The 18,638-nt window shown below is 40.6% G+C and overlaps 1 protein-coding gene across 1 annotated transcript in view; it reads right to left on the bottom strand.

Annotated features, from left to right (window-relative positions):
* The window catches only part of UROC1 (urocanate hydratase 1), a 57,653-nt gene extending 39,708 nt beyond the window's left edge, over nucleotides 1-17,945 (bottom strand). The window contains exons 1-8 of the mRNA XM_048490505.1: nucleotides 17,703-17,945; nucleotides 12,543-12,673; nucleotides 10,442-10,535; nucleotides 9,323-9,382; nucleotides 3,968-4,096; nucleotides 2,772-2,833; nucleotides 2,307-2,373; nucleotides 745-888 (exon numbers count right to left, since the gene is read on the bottom strand). Of these exons, the coding sequence (XP_048346462.1) occupies nucleotides 745-888; nucleotides 2,307-2,373; nucleotides 2,772-2,833; nucleotides 3,968-4,096; nucleotides 9,323-9,382; nucleotides 10,442-10,535; nucleotides 12,543-12,673; nucleotides 17,703-17,828 (813 nt within the window). The 5' untranslated portion in view covers nucleotides 17,829-17,945. The remainder of the gene's footprint in view (nucleotides 1-744; nucleotides 889-2,306; nucleotides 2,374-2,771; nucleotides 2,834-3,967; nucleotides 4,097-9,322; nucleotides 9,383-10,441; nucleotides 10,536-12,542; nucleotides 12,674-17,702) is intronic.
* Nucleotides 17,946-18,638: the final 693 nt, after the last annotated feature.

Below are 18,638 nucleotides of genomic sequence, written 5' to 3'. Positions count from 1 at the left end.
GTGCCTGCTGTCAGGGGTGCAATTGTTAAGCTGGCAGTACCAAAATTTTAGAGTATCTTTAGGAGACCCTTCTGATGATACCACCCAGGTTTGGTGAAGTTTGGTTCATGGGGGCCAAAGTTATGACCCCTCAAATGTGTAGCCCCCATCACCCACTAGAGTGTTTTTTCAAAAACTTGCATATACAAGCAAGTCCAGGGAAATCCTGTGATGGGAGGGGGGAGTGCCAGAAACGGGACTGATCTGTGTTCTGCAGTTCAGCAGTGGGGAGATCATGTGGAAACCTGGATATTTCGGGGGACAATCCCAGGATTAATCGCCAGTGGGAAATTGCCCAGAGGCAGGGAATGGCAAACCACCTCTGAATGCCTCTTGTCTTGAAAACCCCACCAGGGGCTACTATATGTCAGATGTGACTTTACAGGGGAAAAAAAGTATGCCAAACTTCCTGGAGAATATGACAAATGTTACATCTAGTTCAGTCCTCAGAGCTTCTGGGAGCCTTTAATCAAACTCCAGTTTGCCATGATGTCCCAATGAAGGTTTTTTGGGAAAATAATACTTTCTTTCTTCCCCACAAACCAGGATGGTCCTCAGCTTGCAAGATCTGAGTAAGGCTGTTAATGATAGCATGTTTTGGAGGACATTGATTCATAGGGTTGCCATAAGTTGGAAGTGACCTGATAGCATGTGACACACACACATACACACACAAGCAAAGTGATATAACATAAGCAGCTATACCTCAGCAATAATTCCCACACAGCCAGCAATGACTGCAGCCTTTGCTTGAGCGCCACTCATTCCTCCAAGACCTGATGTGACAAACACTTTCCCAGACAAGTTCTCAACTCCTAAGTAGCGACGACCTGCATTGAGCACCGTTAGCTAAAGCACACAGCAGAAGAGGTCAGTTACCAATCTCTTTCCCATACACTTCCAGTGATTATACTTTTGTGACACATGTATTTGAAATTATCACAATGCAAAATGTTTTTAGTGAAGGAACCTTCAAGGATTATTTGGTTTCTGGATTTATAAGAGCTTAGATTGCTTTTTTAATCAGGAGTCTCTACAGCAAGAGTCCCCAACCATGTGGGCTGCTTTGGAATTTTGATAGAGGGTGGTGAGTGCAACAACAAAATGGCTGCCATAGGAAGCATAGGCAACCACACAATATCAGATAGTGATGTTCTGCATAATTCTAATAGAAAACAACATTTAGTGGAGACATTCTGCTTAATAGGATGGCTTTCAAAATGAACATACTTAAAACAATATTTTCTTGCATACACAGTTTACTTTCAGTCACACAGTGAAGATCCTTGTTCTGTGATAGCAGCTGCTGAAGCAATGTTTTCTTGAGTCTACACAGCCAATCAGAAGCCCTGCTGGGCAAAAGGGCCTGCCTGGCCCTGATCGCTTTCTAAAAACACCTGCTTGGCACCATGAAAGGTGTCAGAGGGCACCATGGCATCACATTGGAGACCCCTGCTCTATAGCAATGATTTGCAAAAACTTCTCTTTTTTGCTCACTTCACAGATTTCCAGTGTGTATATCAAAAAAAGTTACCTTCAGAATCCCTGAAATGAGTCTGGAAGCAGCTTCCCAAATGCACTCCCTGCCACTTCTATATACATGGCAGAAATCTACCTTGTCCAAGAAAGATACTGCCTTCCTGCATATACCCTCTTTCCAATTGCACTGAGTGGAGCCCATCAGCTGCTAGACCAACCAGGGAAAGAGACAAAATGGTATTTGGTCTTAACCTGCAAGTCCCATCCATGTACCTTTGATGTGAGGATAAAACCAGAGAGGAGAAAGACGTAAACTGTTTTGGTCACCGTTAGGGGGAAAGACCGGCTCTGGTTCACAGTGCAATTGATGCTAAACACAGATGTTAACGACACAGTTTACAAATGACACTGATCACCTTAGAATGCACCCACTCCAATTACATTCACATGATGCAGAAGTACAGCATAACTGCTTGCCCCAGAGGGCCTGCTGGAGAGAAGAGAAGACACCCAGTGCATCATTCAGAGACAGAAAATAACCTCCTATGTTATTGAGAAATTTGGCTCATCAAAACCTTTAATTGTTTAATGAATCCCCCTATACAGGCTGCTCTCTTGCAGCATACAGAACTGCTGGGTTAGATATAAAAATAATCTATGATGATATTATGAGCCAGTGGGTCAGATCTACAGCCTGAAAAGTATAGCTGAAAGGTATATTTTTAGTCAGAAATAGACAGGCTCCCTTTTCATAAATGAAACAAGACGCTGGAGGGTGCCCGGCTCACCACAGTTCCATGGACAATTCCCTGTGGTCCAATGTAGCAGTAGCTCCCTGCTGTCATCTGTCCATACCTGTCAATAACAATGGGTACAACACAATTCTCACTCATCTCAATCTAACACTATATGTAAAAAATTAATTTCCACTCCATTATCTTAGAGGTACAAAGTTCCCATTTAATTGCATGCTTTGATACATTTCTGTTTTTGCATGTGCCTCTTACCACAGAGTCTTTTAGTCTGAGAGCATTCCATACTTCTAAAGACAAATCAATCAAGTTAAGAACTCAGCTTTGACATCAGGTACTTTCTGTCATACATGTTGAGCTTTTCCAATTGCAAAAAACTAATGGCCAATAGCAGAATGGCCAGTGGCCAATAGCAGAATGGCTAACAACAGACTAGCAGAATGGCTAATAGTAGAAAGAAAGCCCTAGAAACTTACTGAAGAATTATCAAAGACAACTTACATTGTAACACCCATTGCAAACAGTTTCTCATATTCTTCTCTGGAGGAATAGTTAGGAATGACCTACACAAATCAAGAGTAAAATAACTACTCGATGGCACTTCTGGCTTTTCTCCAGAAATGATATCATATCATGCACGACCCTGCTTTTTAAAAACGAACTCTTTAGCCACTGCCCAGAGCTGCAATAGGCAACAAGGGCTGCCAATGAGACACCTCCAGCCACAACGGGAGGTCTGGCAACCCTAGTGGGCTGACCCTGGACTTCTAGTTTCAGCTGACTTCCAGATGATACAGATCAGTTCCCCTGAGGGTGGAGGGTATTATACCTCACTGATGTCCCTTCTCCTTCACAAACTCTTCCTACCCCAGGGTTCACCACCAAATCTGCAGAAATTCACCAACCAGGAGTTGGTAACCTAATGATTAGTGTTTACATCTTGTGTCAAATGCGGTTAGTTCAATGTGTGGAGTAGGGTTGCCAACCTCCAGGTGGTGGCTGGAGATCTCTTGCTATTACAAGTTATCTCCAGGTAACAAAGATCAGTTCACCTGGAGAAACCAGCTGCTTTGGAAGGTGGACTTGATAGCATTATATCCCATTGAAGTCCCACCCCTTCCCAAACCCCACCCTCCTCAGGCTTCACCTCTTCAGGTATTTTCCAACCTAGTGTAAAGTCAGCATGCTGACAACTGCATCCATCAACTACAGTGAGAATTTTGTGGCCAAATACGAGTATAGGATCAGCACAGGTCTTCCTGTACTGGTATAAGGGCCAACATGAAGAAATCTGAGACAGGAGCTGAACCAGGGGGAATTGGTAGGTTAAAACAGCCCTGGAGGAAGCTGAACCAAGTGAACCCTCCAGAGATGGCACAACCACCAGGCCTACTCAGTTCATCAGGCAAATCTACATCTGTTGTCATTGTCTCTATAACCCAGGCCTGAGCCAAGCAGCCTACACCATGTAGGACAAAGGAAAGCTGGTATGGGAAATCCCTTTTTACATTATAACTACTTGAGAAAGAGAATGCGTCAGGGAGTACTGTTTCCAATATGGTAAAGGATCATGGGGAAGGCTAGAGAACAATAACCAAACCAAATAAAATCTAAGTGCTATGTATGCCAGAAAACAGTATAGAAGTAACAACTGATAACAAAGGATGAAAACAGGATAAAATTATTGTGGTGTTTACCATGCCATTGGTGATGACTAATCGAGGTGCATTTGGATGGCTAGGAAAGAGCCCCAAGGGATGCCCACTATACATGACTAATGTCTGATCTTCTGTCATCTCAGACAAATAGTGCATCATCAGCCAGAACTAAAAGAGAAAGAAAAGAAACAAAATTGCTCTCTGTATTTCCTTCCTATACCAGCCAGTTTGGTTACAGGCTTTTAAGAAGCTTGTAAGTGGGGTGAGGGAATTTAGGCTTTCCCCTAGAAATTATTTCTCCCCATGGGTTCCCCCACCCCCCACCGCCGCCCCGCCCAAATTTCTCCCATTCAGTAGTCCTCTGAAACTGAAAAAAAAATTATGGAAGAAAAAATGACTGTATGGGTGCTGTGTGGTTTCCGGGCTGTATGGCCGTGTTCTAGCAGCATTCTCTCCTGACGTTTCGCCTGCATCTGTGGCTGGCATCTTCAGATCCTCTGAAGATGCCAGCCACAGATGCAGGCTAGCTTAAACATCAGGAGAGAAACCTAAGTGCTGTTTCTAAATGCCATGCAGCTCAAAACTCACACAGCTCTACAATGACTGTATGCTTTCATGTAATGCTTCATAGAAATGCAGCTGCTGCAAATCTTGTCAGAAAGAAGTGTTGTGAACTATATTTCTATACTGAACATTGACGTTTGCTGCAATTTTGGTATTTTAAGTATTTTAATGGTTCTCAAAAACTACTACAAGTCTAAATATGAGAAGCCTAAATTTGTTCTATGAAAACATTTATCTTTCTGCCCTTTATATCTCAATGTAAAAGAGTAATTATTAGTATTAACAGCACTAGTAAATGCTAATGAATCAAAAAATAGTATAATCTGTGGCAGGAAGGTTACTGGAGAGTAGTGCTGTGAAGAATCCTGATGAACCTTGAAGGTACTGCTGAATTCCTGTGTAATTTTGCTGCAATGGACTACCAGGCTTACAGGAAATGCCCCTCTGGAATTATTGTCAAGCACCTTGTTCCACTAAAATCTATCAGGGTCTGCATGGCCCTGTAACTCTGGAATGATTTGCCATCAAAACCTACCCATTCAGCCACCAAGTGAGATTAATTATTCTCTTGAATGGTTTGAAAATATTTTCTCTCATTTGGTTTAAATTGTGGTATAAGAATGCAGGAATATTGATATATCCTAGGATTCTTCAATACTAATGTAGGCACAAGAGACCTCTAGCTCACCAACCTATTTTCTGGAATCAGTGGAATCTCTGGTCAATGTACATGTATGTATTTGTACCATGTTTGTGCTGTTTATTATTTATTTTCTTTTATTTATTCAGTAAAGTTATAGCCCTCGGAAAGGCCAACAAGGCAGCTAGCAATTTAAAATGTACATGATCAAATTGTGTTTTAAAACCACTAATATCAATACCCCGCAGTGCACACATCAAGTCAAATTTAAAATAGAGTTAGCATATGTATAAAGACACAAAGTAGCAATTAAAACATTGGTAAGGAAGAAGGGATCACTAAGGAAGTACTAAATGAAACAAAAAAAACACAGTATTTAACCATTGGCAGAAAGTAGTAACAGAAGGGGACAGATGGCTCTCCCTGGGAAGAGTTCAGGAGTGTTGGTGCCACAACCAAGAAGTCCCTCTCCCAGGTTGCCACTTGCCTAATCTCAGAAGGTGGGGGGCTCCTAAAGCAAGGCCTCTAAAGATGTTCATAGTGGTGATGTGTGCCTTTAAGATTTTGAATTGATGGGCAGAATTAAGAGACCTGGGGAAAGCAGATGTAACTGAGGCCTGGGACAGCTAAGTGAGCTCCTGGCTAGCTGTTAAGTGTTCTATAGTTCTTTTTGTCAGCTGTAAATAAACTTGTTTTGAAACACTCCGGTCACCCTGCCATCCATCGTGACATCTGTAGTGGTCAGCGGGTTCATAACGGAGTAGGTATGTTGCTTATGTTATCAGTGCAGCAATATGCATTTGGGAAATGCCTGGTTTCAGTTTGTGAAGCAGGTAGCCCAAAGTGTGAAATGTATTTAATCATGTATTGTTGAATCATGTATTTAATCATGACTAAATGTGGCCATTGTGTTCCAACCAAAATATTAATGCATGTAAATTTTGGCACTGTATGTATGACATGCAAGACTGTTTCGCATAGGCACAAATAAGTTATACAGTTAATATAAATATCATAAAATGATCTATGTTTACTTTATATCCAACAAGATTTGGGACTTCTTATTGAGAAATGGCAATGTGATGATATACAGCACCCTAGTTTCACTGATTCAAGGATGCCCCTAACCTTTTGTAAAACTGGAAGGGAAATCTCTCCATTAGGACAAACACAAACTGATGCCCTTCAGTAACCCTCTTGGAGGAACTGAAGGGGCAACGTAGATAAGGCACACCAGAAATAACATTTGGAGTCACAACGTTGATACAACAAAACAGTTTTTAAATACAGTCTCGTTTTTCACGACACATAATACCAAGAACAAACTGTCCTTGTCACAACCAAATAAAATCATTCATCCAATTGCTATTCTTAAGTAACCAGTGACAAAGAAGTATTGTTCACTGTGCTGTGAAACTCCTGGTAGATATCCGAGTCATATCTAAACTGGACAAGACTACCGGAGCAAAGGAATAGATAGCATGTTCCGAAATGTTGTTTGTGCATTGCAGTGCAATATGTGCCCTGAAGAAAGCTAGGCGTTAGACACAAAACCTTGTTCTTCATGTACCTTTAGGAGGCACAATGGCTAATTCGAAAAAGAAAGCTGAAAGGACTCCACTCTGCCCTAAATCCTGGGATCTCTGTCTCCTATGCTCAAATTAGGAGCGGGCAACTATGTTTTTTAACGGTGAGCAACATGCACATGTTCAGAAACACACTTAAATTCATTATGATTGGCATTCCACTTGTTTTAAAGCTGAACTCTATCTATATTCATAGTAGACATTTGGATCCCTTCCCTATCGGTTCTTTTGGCTTCTGAAGTCACATGGATTCTAAAATCAACAAACAAACTTTGGAGAAAAGCAGGTTCTGGAAAACCTGATTGAAGCTTTATTAACTGTAAGGACACTGTTTTATCCTTAAGGTGGTATGAAGCCTTAAAGTCAAGTTGCCTTCAGAAGCCAAAGTGAGTTTTACCACTAAGGTGTGTGAAACCTTAAAAAAAATCTTTTTGCCTTCAAAATCCAAAGTAAGCTAAAAGCTGTGATAAGAAGTACCTTTCCTGTTTGTATTTATTCACTCAAGTATGACAGACAATATGGGTGGACAGTGTTGCTGGAAACATGTGTTTCAGCATTTTCTGTTGTGTTTTCCTATCTGTTTTTGCAGCAGTCTTTCACATTTAAATTTCAAGATTCCAGCATCATGACATCAAAGCACTACTGAATTTCTCAAGATGACAGTCCTTTGGGACTTGCCTCCTTTCCTACTCAAAGCATAAATTATTTCCCATTTTTCTCACTGGTTTCTGTAAACATTCATAATTGTAAATTATAAACTCCTTTTTTAGAAGATGGAGATTTTTTTTTACTGTACAATCAAATGAACCACTCATTTTAACACTATTTCATCATAATACTGTTATTATCTCAAACTATGGCCCTTTCCGCATGGGCCAAAAACAGCGTCCTAGGAATGGCAAAAACGCCGTCCCTAGGGAGCTGTTTGCATAGGTCCCTAGGGAGCTGTTCGTCCTTGCTCCCCCCCAGTGGTGCAAAGCCGCCATTTTCCCACCTCACTCCACAAGTGAGGTTGTTGAGAAGGGACAGCTTCCCGTCGGCGCAGTGCGAACTGCACCGCAGGGAAGCCGCCTCTTTCCCCGTCACACTGCAGGGCCCACCCACGCTGTCCCCTGACCTCCAGGGGTCAGAGGGCAGCGTGGGCGGGTCCCTGCAGCCCTCCAGAACGACGCTGGAGAGGCAGGTGAGTGGAGGAGGGCGACCGAGAGGCGGCTCCGCATGGAGCTGCCTCTCTGGCTAGGGAGGGAGCCGGGACTGCTCGTGTGAGCAGTCCCCACACCTCCACCGGCATAAATTATGCTGGTGGAGAAGCCCTGCTGCCGCTGTGCGGAAAGGGCCTATAACACTTTTCAAGCAGCTAGTGACAAAGTGAAAAGGTGTTCTGAAGAAGATGTTCCTTTCTCCCACAGAATATAGCTAATTTCCACATAGCAGAAATAAAATGTCTTGAGGACATTTTAAACACTGTTTTGTGGAAGAAGTTCATACAGCTCTCTCACCCAAAATGTCTTCAGAACGTTTTATTTCTCTCAACCTGAGTTTTTCAAAAACTGATAAACAAACTATCTTTCCCCCCTAACCCAGGCTGAAGACATTTCCTGCCTGCTAAGTGAACAAAAGCAGGCAGGAAACACTTTATTTCTCCTCCCCAAACCTCTTACTTTCATTTTTGCCCTTCATATCCACCATTTCATGTGCTGCAGCAGATTCTCCATGAAGATTTCCCATGGAGGTTTCCTCAGCTTGTAGCTCATCTGCACATGATTTCGTGTAAACAGTAGATGAATAAAGTTTATTTTGCCTAGCAATCCTGCAAAGGTGTCATTTTTCTTTTTTGTTGTTGTGAGTGGTATGTCTATGAAGCTACATCACAATTAGAGAAGCTGCAATATGCAATTTGTGTTGTCGTAGCTTTGCAGACATACCCCTCAAAAGGAAAAGGAAAAGGAAAAGGAAAAGGAAAAAAGGAAAAATGACACATGTGCAGGATCACCAGGCAAAATAAACTTTGTTCATCTACTTTTTACACAGAAATTGCATGCAGATGAGCTGCAAGCAGAAGAAGAAACCTCTGTGGAAAACCTTCACCAAATGCCAGAGGCAGGAGAATCTCTGCAGCAGCACACAAAATGGTGGGCTCAACTCTGGAATCGACCAATGCTCCATCAGCCAGCAGGCGGGGGGAAAGAACCATTCTGACTGGCAATGTTTGTGTTCTCCTTGCTGTGGGAACTCAAAAGGCCAAAATGGATCTTTTAAAAATGACTATAGGGTGTTTTCCTTCTGCTGTGTGGAAAGAACCAAAACTGATAAACAATAAATTCATAAATGCTTTAAACGAATCTGTCAGACACAAGATGACAGGAAGTAGTCTAGACTGAAAACAAAAGAAAGCAAAGAAATTTTTATGGAGAAGTAAAAACTTTAGCTGAAGGTGAAACACTTCTGAGTAACAAGATCTTTCCTCAAAGGTCAGATTTTATGGCTACATAGTTCTATACAAGCTCTGTGGAGCATCCAATTCCATTTGCAGCTGAGTGCAGAAAAGTAATTTTTCAGCAGCATGAACAAGATTATACTGTGAAATTTGTATCAGCATTGTACCTGTGCCCAGTTGCTGAAGACTTGTCCATTTCCTCCATAAGTTACAAGTTCTTGGGGAAACTGCAGAAAGCACATTTGCAATTATATATTTGTAACTGTAAAACAGGATCTGCCATTTCAGAACAACACCTTTGTAATAATCTCAATACTTTTATTAAATTTGCAACCAAATCTGTATCATCCCCCCCCCCCCCAATTATTCTCAAATGTAGCTATATTGTTTTTGGCCATCAAGTTGTAGGGTACCCATAGGATCTTCAAGGCAAGAAATGTTCAGAGGTGGTTTGTAATTGCCTGCCTCTGACAGTCTCCTGTCCAAGTACTAACCAGAGTTAACCCTGCTTAGCTCTCAAGATCAGGCAGGTCAGGGGCATACTGGTAGCTATATAAGGCATACTCCTGGAACTTCTACTCACACAATAGGGAATTCTGGGATTTTCACAGATTTCCTATTCAAGATTCAGTTCCCCGTGTACTGCATTACATGTTGTTCTCAAGGAATGGTTATTTAGTGATATAGAGGACAACAGCAGACAAGGAGAAGTAGTAAATATCCCTCTGCAAGCAGAATGGAGTTCATGGATCAGTATGTCTGGTGGTTAATTCCACCTGCAAAACAATGGCCCCTTCCGCACACTCAATGCATTTTCAAACCACTTTCACAACTGTTTGCAAGTGGATTTTCCGTATAGCATCAAAGAGCGCTGAAAGCAGTTTGAAAGTGCATTATTCTGCATGTGCGGAATGAGCCTGTTTTAAGGCACTGGTGACTGGCGTGAATGCAACTACTAGTACATATACTTAAAAATTACAAAAGATAGCACTAAAGATAGATATTTGAATGGTTGTTCTTAAGAAAAATATGGAATTTTGATATGGTTAAAGGATGACCAGAAGTCACAGGCCCCTGATACCCTACTGTTTTAGCAACTACCAGCTCACCAGTATATAAGCTCAGATATTCATACCCCCTTTTGTCATTCAAATTAGTATTAAAAATTTAGATGTTCTCTCAGTTTCAGATTAATCAAAGTGGAACTAAATATGCCAATGCACAAGGTTCAATCCACAAATATCAGGTTTCTCTCCAGAGCTAAGCTTTCATTGAAATTTCATTACCTGGGCCACTGCAGGATCCAAATTATTCATGATCATGTGCATTACGGCAGCAGCCTGTATCGTTTTGCAAGGATATTCCTGGATGGGGTAAGCTCTGTAATTTAAAAAAAGGCAGGGGGAGTATAAGGAAATAAAAGTTACATCTGAAGCCTGAGATCAAATATTGATTTTCACGTGGTATTTTTATTACTTGTTTTGCAAAGTGCTTTGGAAGCATTGCCATCAAAATTCTTTGGGCTAGATCTTATGATTCACTGGTAGCAGAGCTTCTATCGGTAGAATAGAGTTCCCCTCCTTCCCATTATAGCCTTCCCCTACCAGTGGAAGTGTACTTGTGGCATCATAAACATACTATTGAAGAAGAGTTTAGATTTATACCACCACCACCCTTTCTCTGCTGTAAGGAGTTTCAAAGTGGCTTACAAACTCCTTTCCATTCCTCTCCCCATAACAGACATCTTGTGAGGTAGGTGGGGCTGAGAGAGTTCTGAACAAATTGTGACTGGGCGAAGGTCGCCCAGCAGGAATATAAGAGTGGGGAAACAAATCTGGTTCACCAGATATGAATCCATCATTTATGTGGAAGACTGGGGAATCAAATCCACTTCTCCAGGTTAGAGTCCACTGCTTTTTAAAAAGTATATTTTTTATTATTTTCAACATATGTTAAATAGATCAGTATCAGGAAAAGCAAAGTAATATAAAATAGTTAAAGCTACATAGAAGGTATCTACCCACCATTGTATTAAATACATATTGCATAATGGATCCCAATATAATATTTTCTGATTACTAGAGAGACCTGATAAAATCTTATAAACTTTTGTATTGTCGAAGGCTTTCACGGCTGGATTCAACGGGTTGTGGTGGGTTTTCCAGACAGCGTGGCGGTGGTCTGGTGGATCTTGTTCCTAACATTTCGCCTGCATCTCTGGCTGGCATCTTCAGAGGTGTATCACAGAGAGAAGTCTGTTATAAGAGAAGTCTGACAAACAACTATGTGTGCAACGTATCAAGTAAGTCACCAAATAATCGCGTCACACACTAAATAAGCGGAGGGTATACTTATCCAATATAAATGTAGACAGAGGCCACTGCTCTTAGCCACTACACCATGCTGGTTCTCACTTTTTCCATTCCCACTGCATACAATAGTGAGATACAAAATAATGTACCTACAGTCCAACAATCACAGCATTGGAAGATGTGTAGCAACAGCTGTATTTATCAATTGTATTATGTCTCATTTCTTTGGGGGCACTTGTTTTGCATTTGGATAATGAATGGAAACTCACTTCACTGTGCCAGCAGCCAGCAACAATAATCAGATATCCACTGACCAACTTTAGATGAACCATGAAATATGTAGCTTAATAGTTTTAGCAGCTGATCTCTTCCCCACGGATATATATCCTTCATTATACTCATCAAGGTGAAAGAAAATGTGTGGTCTTTTAATTTTTTCTAATTTTTCCATTTTAATTTTTTAAATATACAAATCCACAGTATTATTCCAGTTTATGGACTCGGCCAAACATAAAATTATGATATGTACCAAAGGGGAAACAGCATAAGCTGTGAAACACTGTTGGAGGGTTAAAAAAAACTACTTGGTTCTTTTGTGTAGATTTAAAGCAACAAACATATATCCTGTTGATTTTAATTATTCTCATCAAGTTCTCTAGACAAGATTTCTCCAACAGGAATAACATTGTCCATTGCAGTTCTTAACAGAGGTCTGATGGATTAACTATCTCAACAGGGATGCATTGGCTAACTAGGCCACCATAGAAAATCTGGTGGGCTGGTAGGCTAGGAGGCTACATGTCCACTGAGCCTGTCTTGCTTTGGTTTGCCCTGTCTATCTGATGGACACTTCCTTGCCTGGCTTAGTTATGGTTGCACCCAGTGGTGGGATTCAAATAATTTAACAACTGGTTGTTTACAAGCACCATTTTAACAACCGGTTTTGCCGAAGTGGTGTGAACCTGCTGAATCCCACCACTGGTTGCACCCCTGATCCTTGTTGACATTTTGCTGCACATCCTTAACCAAAGTGAAGTGAATTCCATTGTTCTCTGGTACCTCCCAAGATCCTTACCTCATCTCAATCTGGGGACAGAGCCTGTACATGTAGATGTGTCCATAGTGCCTCAGCTCCTCAGCAAATTCTGGCGCCAGCACTGAATGCAAGTTGGGTGGGAAATAACGTAGGGAGTTTTTCAAAGCCAGCTGCCAAGGTTGAGAAAAAAGGGAGCATGAGTAAACTTAAAGGTGACTGAGTGGGTGGTTATCACAGAGAGGTAAACACATGAATTTTATCAAATTCAGTGGGAAATGTGCCCAGATCCTACCAGCATATTCAAGGGCAATGGACCATAGTAGCAATGAGATTCAAGCAAACAAGGTAGGACAGTATTTTGGATGGTATCTTTCACTCCTGGTGTTTATATAAACAAGATAATCCCCTGGCACAGACTATGCTGCACCCATGACTCTGAAGAGACAAAACCAGCAAAACAGAACTAGCAGTTCATAGGAGTGCATCTCAAAATGTTGCCTACACAAATTTCCCAAACCAGGTTCACAGAGATTATGCAAACTTGAATTGGTATCCCGCACAAAAAAAAAAATCCTTTCAGCGCATGTATGGTAACCTTTGGGGGCAATTGTACCAAATTCAGTGCAAAGAAAACACAGATATCCATGCTCAAATATTTCAAATATGAAAGAATGTTTCAAGAACCAGAATTTTGTGAGCCTGCTCAATGTTTTTGCCTTATGGATGGTTGCTAGAAGTGGAGATTACAATGCCCCATCCCTCAAAAAAAAATGATACGCGATTTTTGTAGGGATGTACTATCAGAAATTTGTTTATAATTAAACATTTTTTTCTGCTTCCCTTTCTTGTGATAGCTGCTTTACAAGTAGATTATTTCTTGCTTTCTGGCTGTAGCCTCTGGATTCTGTAAAGTTCTTCTGTAATGGTCTGATGTGTCAATGGTCTTACTAGGTGGCAGGAGGCTTGTAAACACATGCAACAGCTACATGTCTTGAGTGGTGAACAGTTTACCACTGAGACCTACCTACCCCTTGAACACCAGGCTTTGTTAGTGGGAACAGTTTGCTGGATGGTTGGCCTTGTAACATCCACACTGTGGGGAGGGGCATTAGCCATCATTGCTAGCAAATAAGCACAATCCCTCACTTGTCACCTTTCAATGAACAGCATAGTTTTCAGATTTTCTCTGAACCTTCAAAGTTAGCAAAACCAGAATGTCTCTATAAAAAGAAATAGAATGACTACAGTGGGAAAATAACCTTCATTTCAAACTTAAGGGCAGGAACCAGGTTTACATCACCTACCCTCCCACCCACAGTGTTCTGCACATGTTGAAATGTTTTAAATAAGAAAGCCCAAGACATCAGTAATCTTAACTGTACTCTGAGGGATGGTATTTTCTGATATTTATATTTCCTCAGCAGGCAGATCACACTCCCTCCCCATCAACCTCCTCAGTTGGCTCATGTAATTGCCATTAATTCTAAAAAAAGAAATGGGATATGAAGAAAGGCAAGAGTAACACTATATACTGCTGAGTTGTTCACTTCTCATGTTTGTTTCTTACTCCTCAAGCAATGCGTGCTGTGAGATGTGTGGGAACAACTCACATGGGTGGAGTAAAAATAGAACATACAGCAGATCCTCCTCTACTAGGATTTGCTTCTTTGACATTCTTGGGACCTGCCCCTAAACATTGTATTATGGTTGTAGTTATATAGCCTACATGTGTATATATAGTCTTAACAAAAGGTAGAGTAAATACGTCCCTATGCAAAAAATTATTTACATGATTTTTGAGTTCCATATGAGCATTTGGGGTGGGGGGGGGAAGACATTTGGGCAAAGAAATAAATCACTTATCTACTCAGACAGTTACACACTTTTTTGAGTTGTTCAGTCATTCCTTTTCCACATTTAGTTGCAAATGGAATTGAAATGGGATTTCATACAGCACTTAGCAAAATATTATATTTACTTAGTAAAGTGTTATATTATTATATCCCGACAGACACGATCCTACTACATGTTTGTCAAAGACTTTCCCAGCAGGAATCAACAGGCTGTAGTGGATTTTCCAGAGTGCGAGGCTGTGATCTGGTAGTTTTTGCTCCTAATGCTTCACCCACATATATGGCTGGGATCTTCAGAGGTATCCCATCATAATATGTGTTTTTCTTCATGGTATAGTGGGGAGTGATTGTGTGGTGGGGTATATGTTTTCTCTACCTCACAGGTGAAGGGGTAAGACACATTTATATGTTTCTGTGTGCAGTTCAGTTACATTTGCATCTGCAACTTTACAATAAAATTAGCATGTGTCCAGGTGAAATTCATTTGCATTTGAATCTGGGTTTTGGTTTTGGTGTTTTTTAGTACCAATAGCCAGATTTTGTTGATTTTCAGACTTACTTCCTTTTTTGTTGAAACTTTCCTGGTATTTGTAGATTTCAATGGCTTCCCTGCGTTGTCTGATATAGTAGCTATTAGAGTTGTCAAGAATTTCTCTTGTTTTCAAACACCTGGGTTAGGGATTCAAGTGGGCTAAAATGTGACAACCTTAGGCAGTAAAACTGGAAAGGTGCATATGAGTACTTTCTACATCTGCCCCAATCAATACAGATCTCTGCTCACCCAATACACAATCCTTTAGCATACGTTTGTGTATATTTAAGCCAAGAAAAATGCCTTATCTGGCCTTCTGGTACTGATTTGCCCTACAGTAGATAAGTTAGCTTTAAGGACTGCCTGTTTGGTGGTTAAGATCATTGTCAGAGGGCCTATATTGTATGGCCCCTGCCATACTGAAGCATCTGCTATTTCAGAAAGGAGAAATAACTTCCAGTCGTCTTTCATTTGCCTGTTCAAACAACTGACACCAGGAAGGCTGGTGCCTTCCTGACATAAGGAATTTAATCATATCCGAGTGGAGGCAAACGTCATTCCTAGCTTCTTTATGTTATTGATAAATGACCCTATGTGTTTTAGGTGGAATTCCAGATACCAGAGCAACAACCTGACTGGCTGGTGAGGTGGACAGTTCTGAGAAGCTGCAGTTTGAGAATAATCCTGCCAAAATCACCACCTTAATTTTATGAATTCAAAGAGGTTGACTCATTTTACGTGTGCAGAAGCTTCCAAGTATGACTAGGGTACATGTAGACAATGAAAGAGTCTCAACAAACATAAAGTTGTAGACGTTTTCCATGTGCACCAGAAGATAAAAAACAGAACAAAGAATCCTGGGGTTTCTTGAACGGTAACAAATCAAATTTAATGCATTGTGAAATTATTGGGGGCTTGTGCCAGATGGAGGGGAAATGTCATATTTGGGGCAGACAGCAGATCAGCCCATGCTGGGGAAGAGAGAAAGAGGAGGATGTTACCATTTCATGCCCCAAGCAACTGTACAGCTTCGATGCAAAAGTCAGGAAATATAAGGAAAGTGCCTTACAGCTATGATTTTTATCCAAGGAGATTAAGCAGGGAATGTAAGAAATAACTGTATATCTCTTTAGAAGACCCTAGAGAACACAGATGAGCTTCTCATAAAGTCTTGATTTTATTGCCAGAAAAAAAGGCACATGAAAACAAACCATGGGAATAATTTAGACTTATTGCATATATGAACTGAGGATGAAGAGCTGCAAATATTAGTTTACATAAACTAATATTGGTTATGTTAAAGTTTGCTTAGAAAAAAACAAGCTTAGTAACTTATTATTCTTAAGATGATAGTGATTATGACTAACAGTAAACAACCACAGGGCTTGTAATAACAACACATAATATTTAACAACAGTACAGGAGGAAAATATCTGGTGTGTCTGTTTTATTTGTCGGGTTGCTAATTGACTTGAGGGGAAAAAAGGCCTCTCCCTTTATTAAAGGTTTATTGGGATTTTATTTTCTCTGTACCATAAAAAATGTCAACAGCCTATTTCTAAATGCTACTCCTCTGCTCCCCTGCCATGCCCCCGCCTACCCCTGGAACCCCCACCACCATGTCCCCTTGGCGCTACGCCACTGGTTAGTACAGAATGCTGCAGCCAGGATGTTAACTGGACTGGGTCATTGGAACCATATCACTTTAGTCTTGATCTAGCTACACTGGCTCTCAATTTGTTTCTGGGCATAACTTAAGGTGCTGGAAGAGAGGAACACAATGTAAGTGACATTGTGTCCCCATTTGAGGGAAAAGCACAGTATAAATGAAGTAAATTAATAATTTTTTTTAAAAAAAAACCAGCAGAGTTAAAACACTGTGAAATGTCGAAACGGCTTTAACCCTAGTGCTGCTGTTAGTTTTGTTTTTCAAACCTCCCAAAAGTACGTCTCCCCGCCCTCTTCAAATGAGGAAAGGAAACCTACAACCAACACACAAACCAAATTAATATAATGTCAGCAACTAATAATTTCAGGTGGGTAGCCATGTTGGTCTGCAGACTGCAATTGAACAGCAAGATTCAAGTCCAATAGCACTTTAAAGGCCAACAAGATTTGTCAGGTATAAATTTTCGAGAATCAAAACTCCCTTGAAAGTTTATACTCTGGAAATTTTGTTGGTATTTAGGATACTACTGACCTCAAAGTTTGCTCTAGACAAACATCCTTTAATAAATTAATAAAATATCTACAACCTGCAGAACATTCCTGTTACAATCCATTTAAAAAAACTAAACATATTTTGATGTATTTTCCTCTGTCTGTGGCCCCTTCACAAAATGTTATAAATGCAACTATTCCATTATAAAAGAGATGCAAAGACCATAAGCACACTAAAGAGTTAAAATGTCGAAAATTCACATACATTCAGGAGGATGTGGGATTTTTCAAGGATTCTGTCCCTTTTCAGACGAACCCATCAGGTTTTTTTTGTAAACCTAAAAATATGTCTGTTTACCAATAACCTGAGTTCATATTAACTGGAAACTGCACATTGGTCTAAGATATTTTAACCATGCTGTGCTGTGGTCTTGGGAAATAAGCTGGGAAGAATGACTTGCTGGACACAAGTTCAATAAGACAGTTTGTTTGAACTTCTGATGTTTTAACTCTGTGCATTGTGTTCATAGCTTTTGCATATTGTTTTTAAAGGGACACAAGCTGCAATGCTGCTAGAACAGCTATATTTTCTTGCATTTGGGAAGGCCAGGTTTTGTTGGTTCGGGCTGGTGGAAGAGGTGTGAACTTTCTTACCTTTTCTTCATGCTCGGTGAGGTTGGGCGTCCTTACTGGAGCATGGGGAATGCCATTCTTTCGCCCTCTGTCCTCCGGAAGAGTGTGCAGAGGAAGACCACCACAAAGTTCTTTCAGGCTGGACATGGCTTGTAATCTTTAGTGTAGAAAGACCATTTAAAAAAGAATTCCTGCTTGTAGAAGGAAAATTAGACAGAAAAAGCAGAGTTCTATAGAATCTATAGTGACTCCCCTACAGTGACTCCCCTGTGCACTCCGCAGTGGAACTTGAAGAAAACTGGCTAGCTTTTGTACAGGTACTTCTCATTCTCTTAGCCCCACACAATTCAATTGGTTCTTCCAGCCTCCTCCTCCTAAAGAATCATTCACAGGCCTGTTTACTCTCTGGTTGTTCTTTGCACATGCCGTCACCAAATTTAGTTTCTGTACTTTGTGCATAACACTACCACCCCAAAACTTTCATTTATTTTAATCTGATGTGAGCCCTGAATATTTATACAAGAGTTTGAATTGAGACATGGGGATCCTTGTTTCTTTATGCTTGCTCTACCCAATAAGCAAGTATTCATGCATTAGTCATGGAACGATTTCCTATGTGGTGCTACAATTAACTATGAGCCTCTCCATATTATTTAAGAGAATGACACAAACAGTGGGGAGAGAGGGAGGCTTAAAGATAATTTGAGCTTCACATGTGAACACATTCTGATAGTGTGAAAGAGAGTCATTTGTCATGTAAATAAGCTTCCTGGCCAGTGTATGCTTTCTATTCCTATAACAAAGTGACTGAAGTAACTGGATAACCAAAATTGTTTATCTGCATCCGGTGCTCTCTACTTGACATTCTCTTGACATGAGTGGAGCAAGCATCCTTTATGACTTCCTTGATGCAATAGAGGAAATATACAAGGCTGGACTGAACTTTGTTATTCAGTC

Source organism: Sphaerodactylus townsendi, linkage group LG03, assembly GCF_021028975.2.
Source record: "Sphaerodactylus townsendi isolate TG3544 linkage group LG03, MPM_Stown_v2.3, whole genome shotgun sequence".
In the NCBI taxonomy this organism is placed as follows: Eukaryota; Metazoa; Chordata; class Lepidosauria; order Squamata; family Sphaerodactylidae; genus Sphaerodactylus; species Sphaerodactylus townsendi.
The sequence above is the reverse complement of the archived record's forward strand: the minus strand, read 5'-3'. Positions and strand labels throughout refer to the sequence as shown.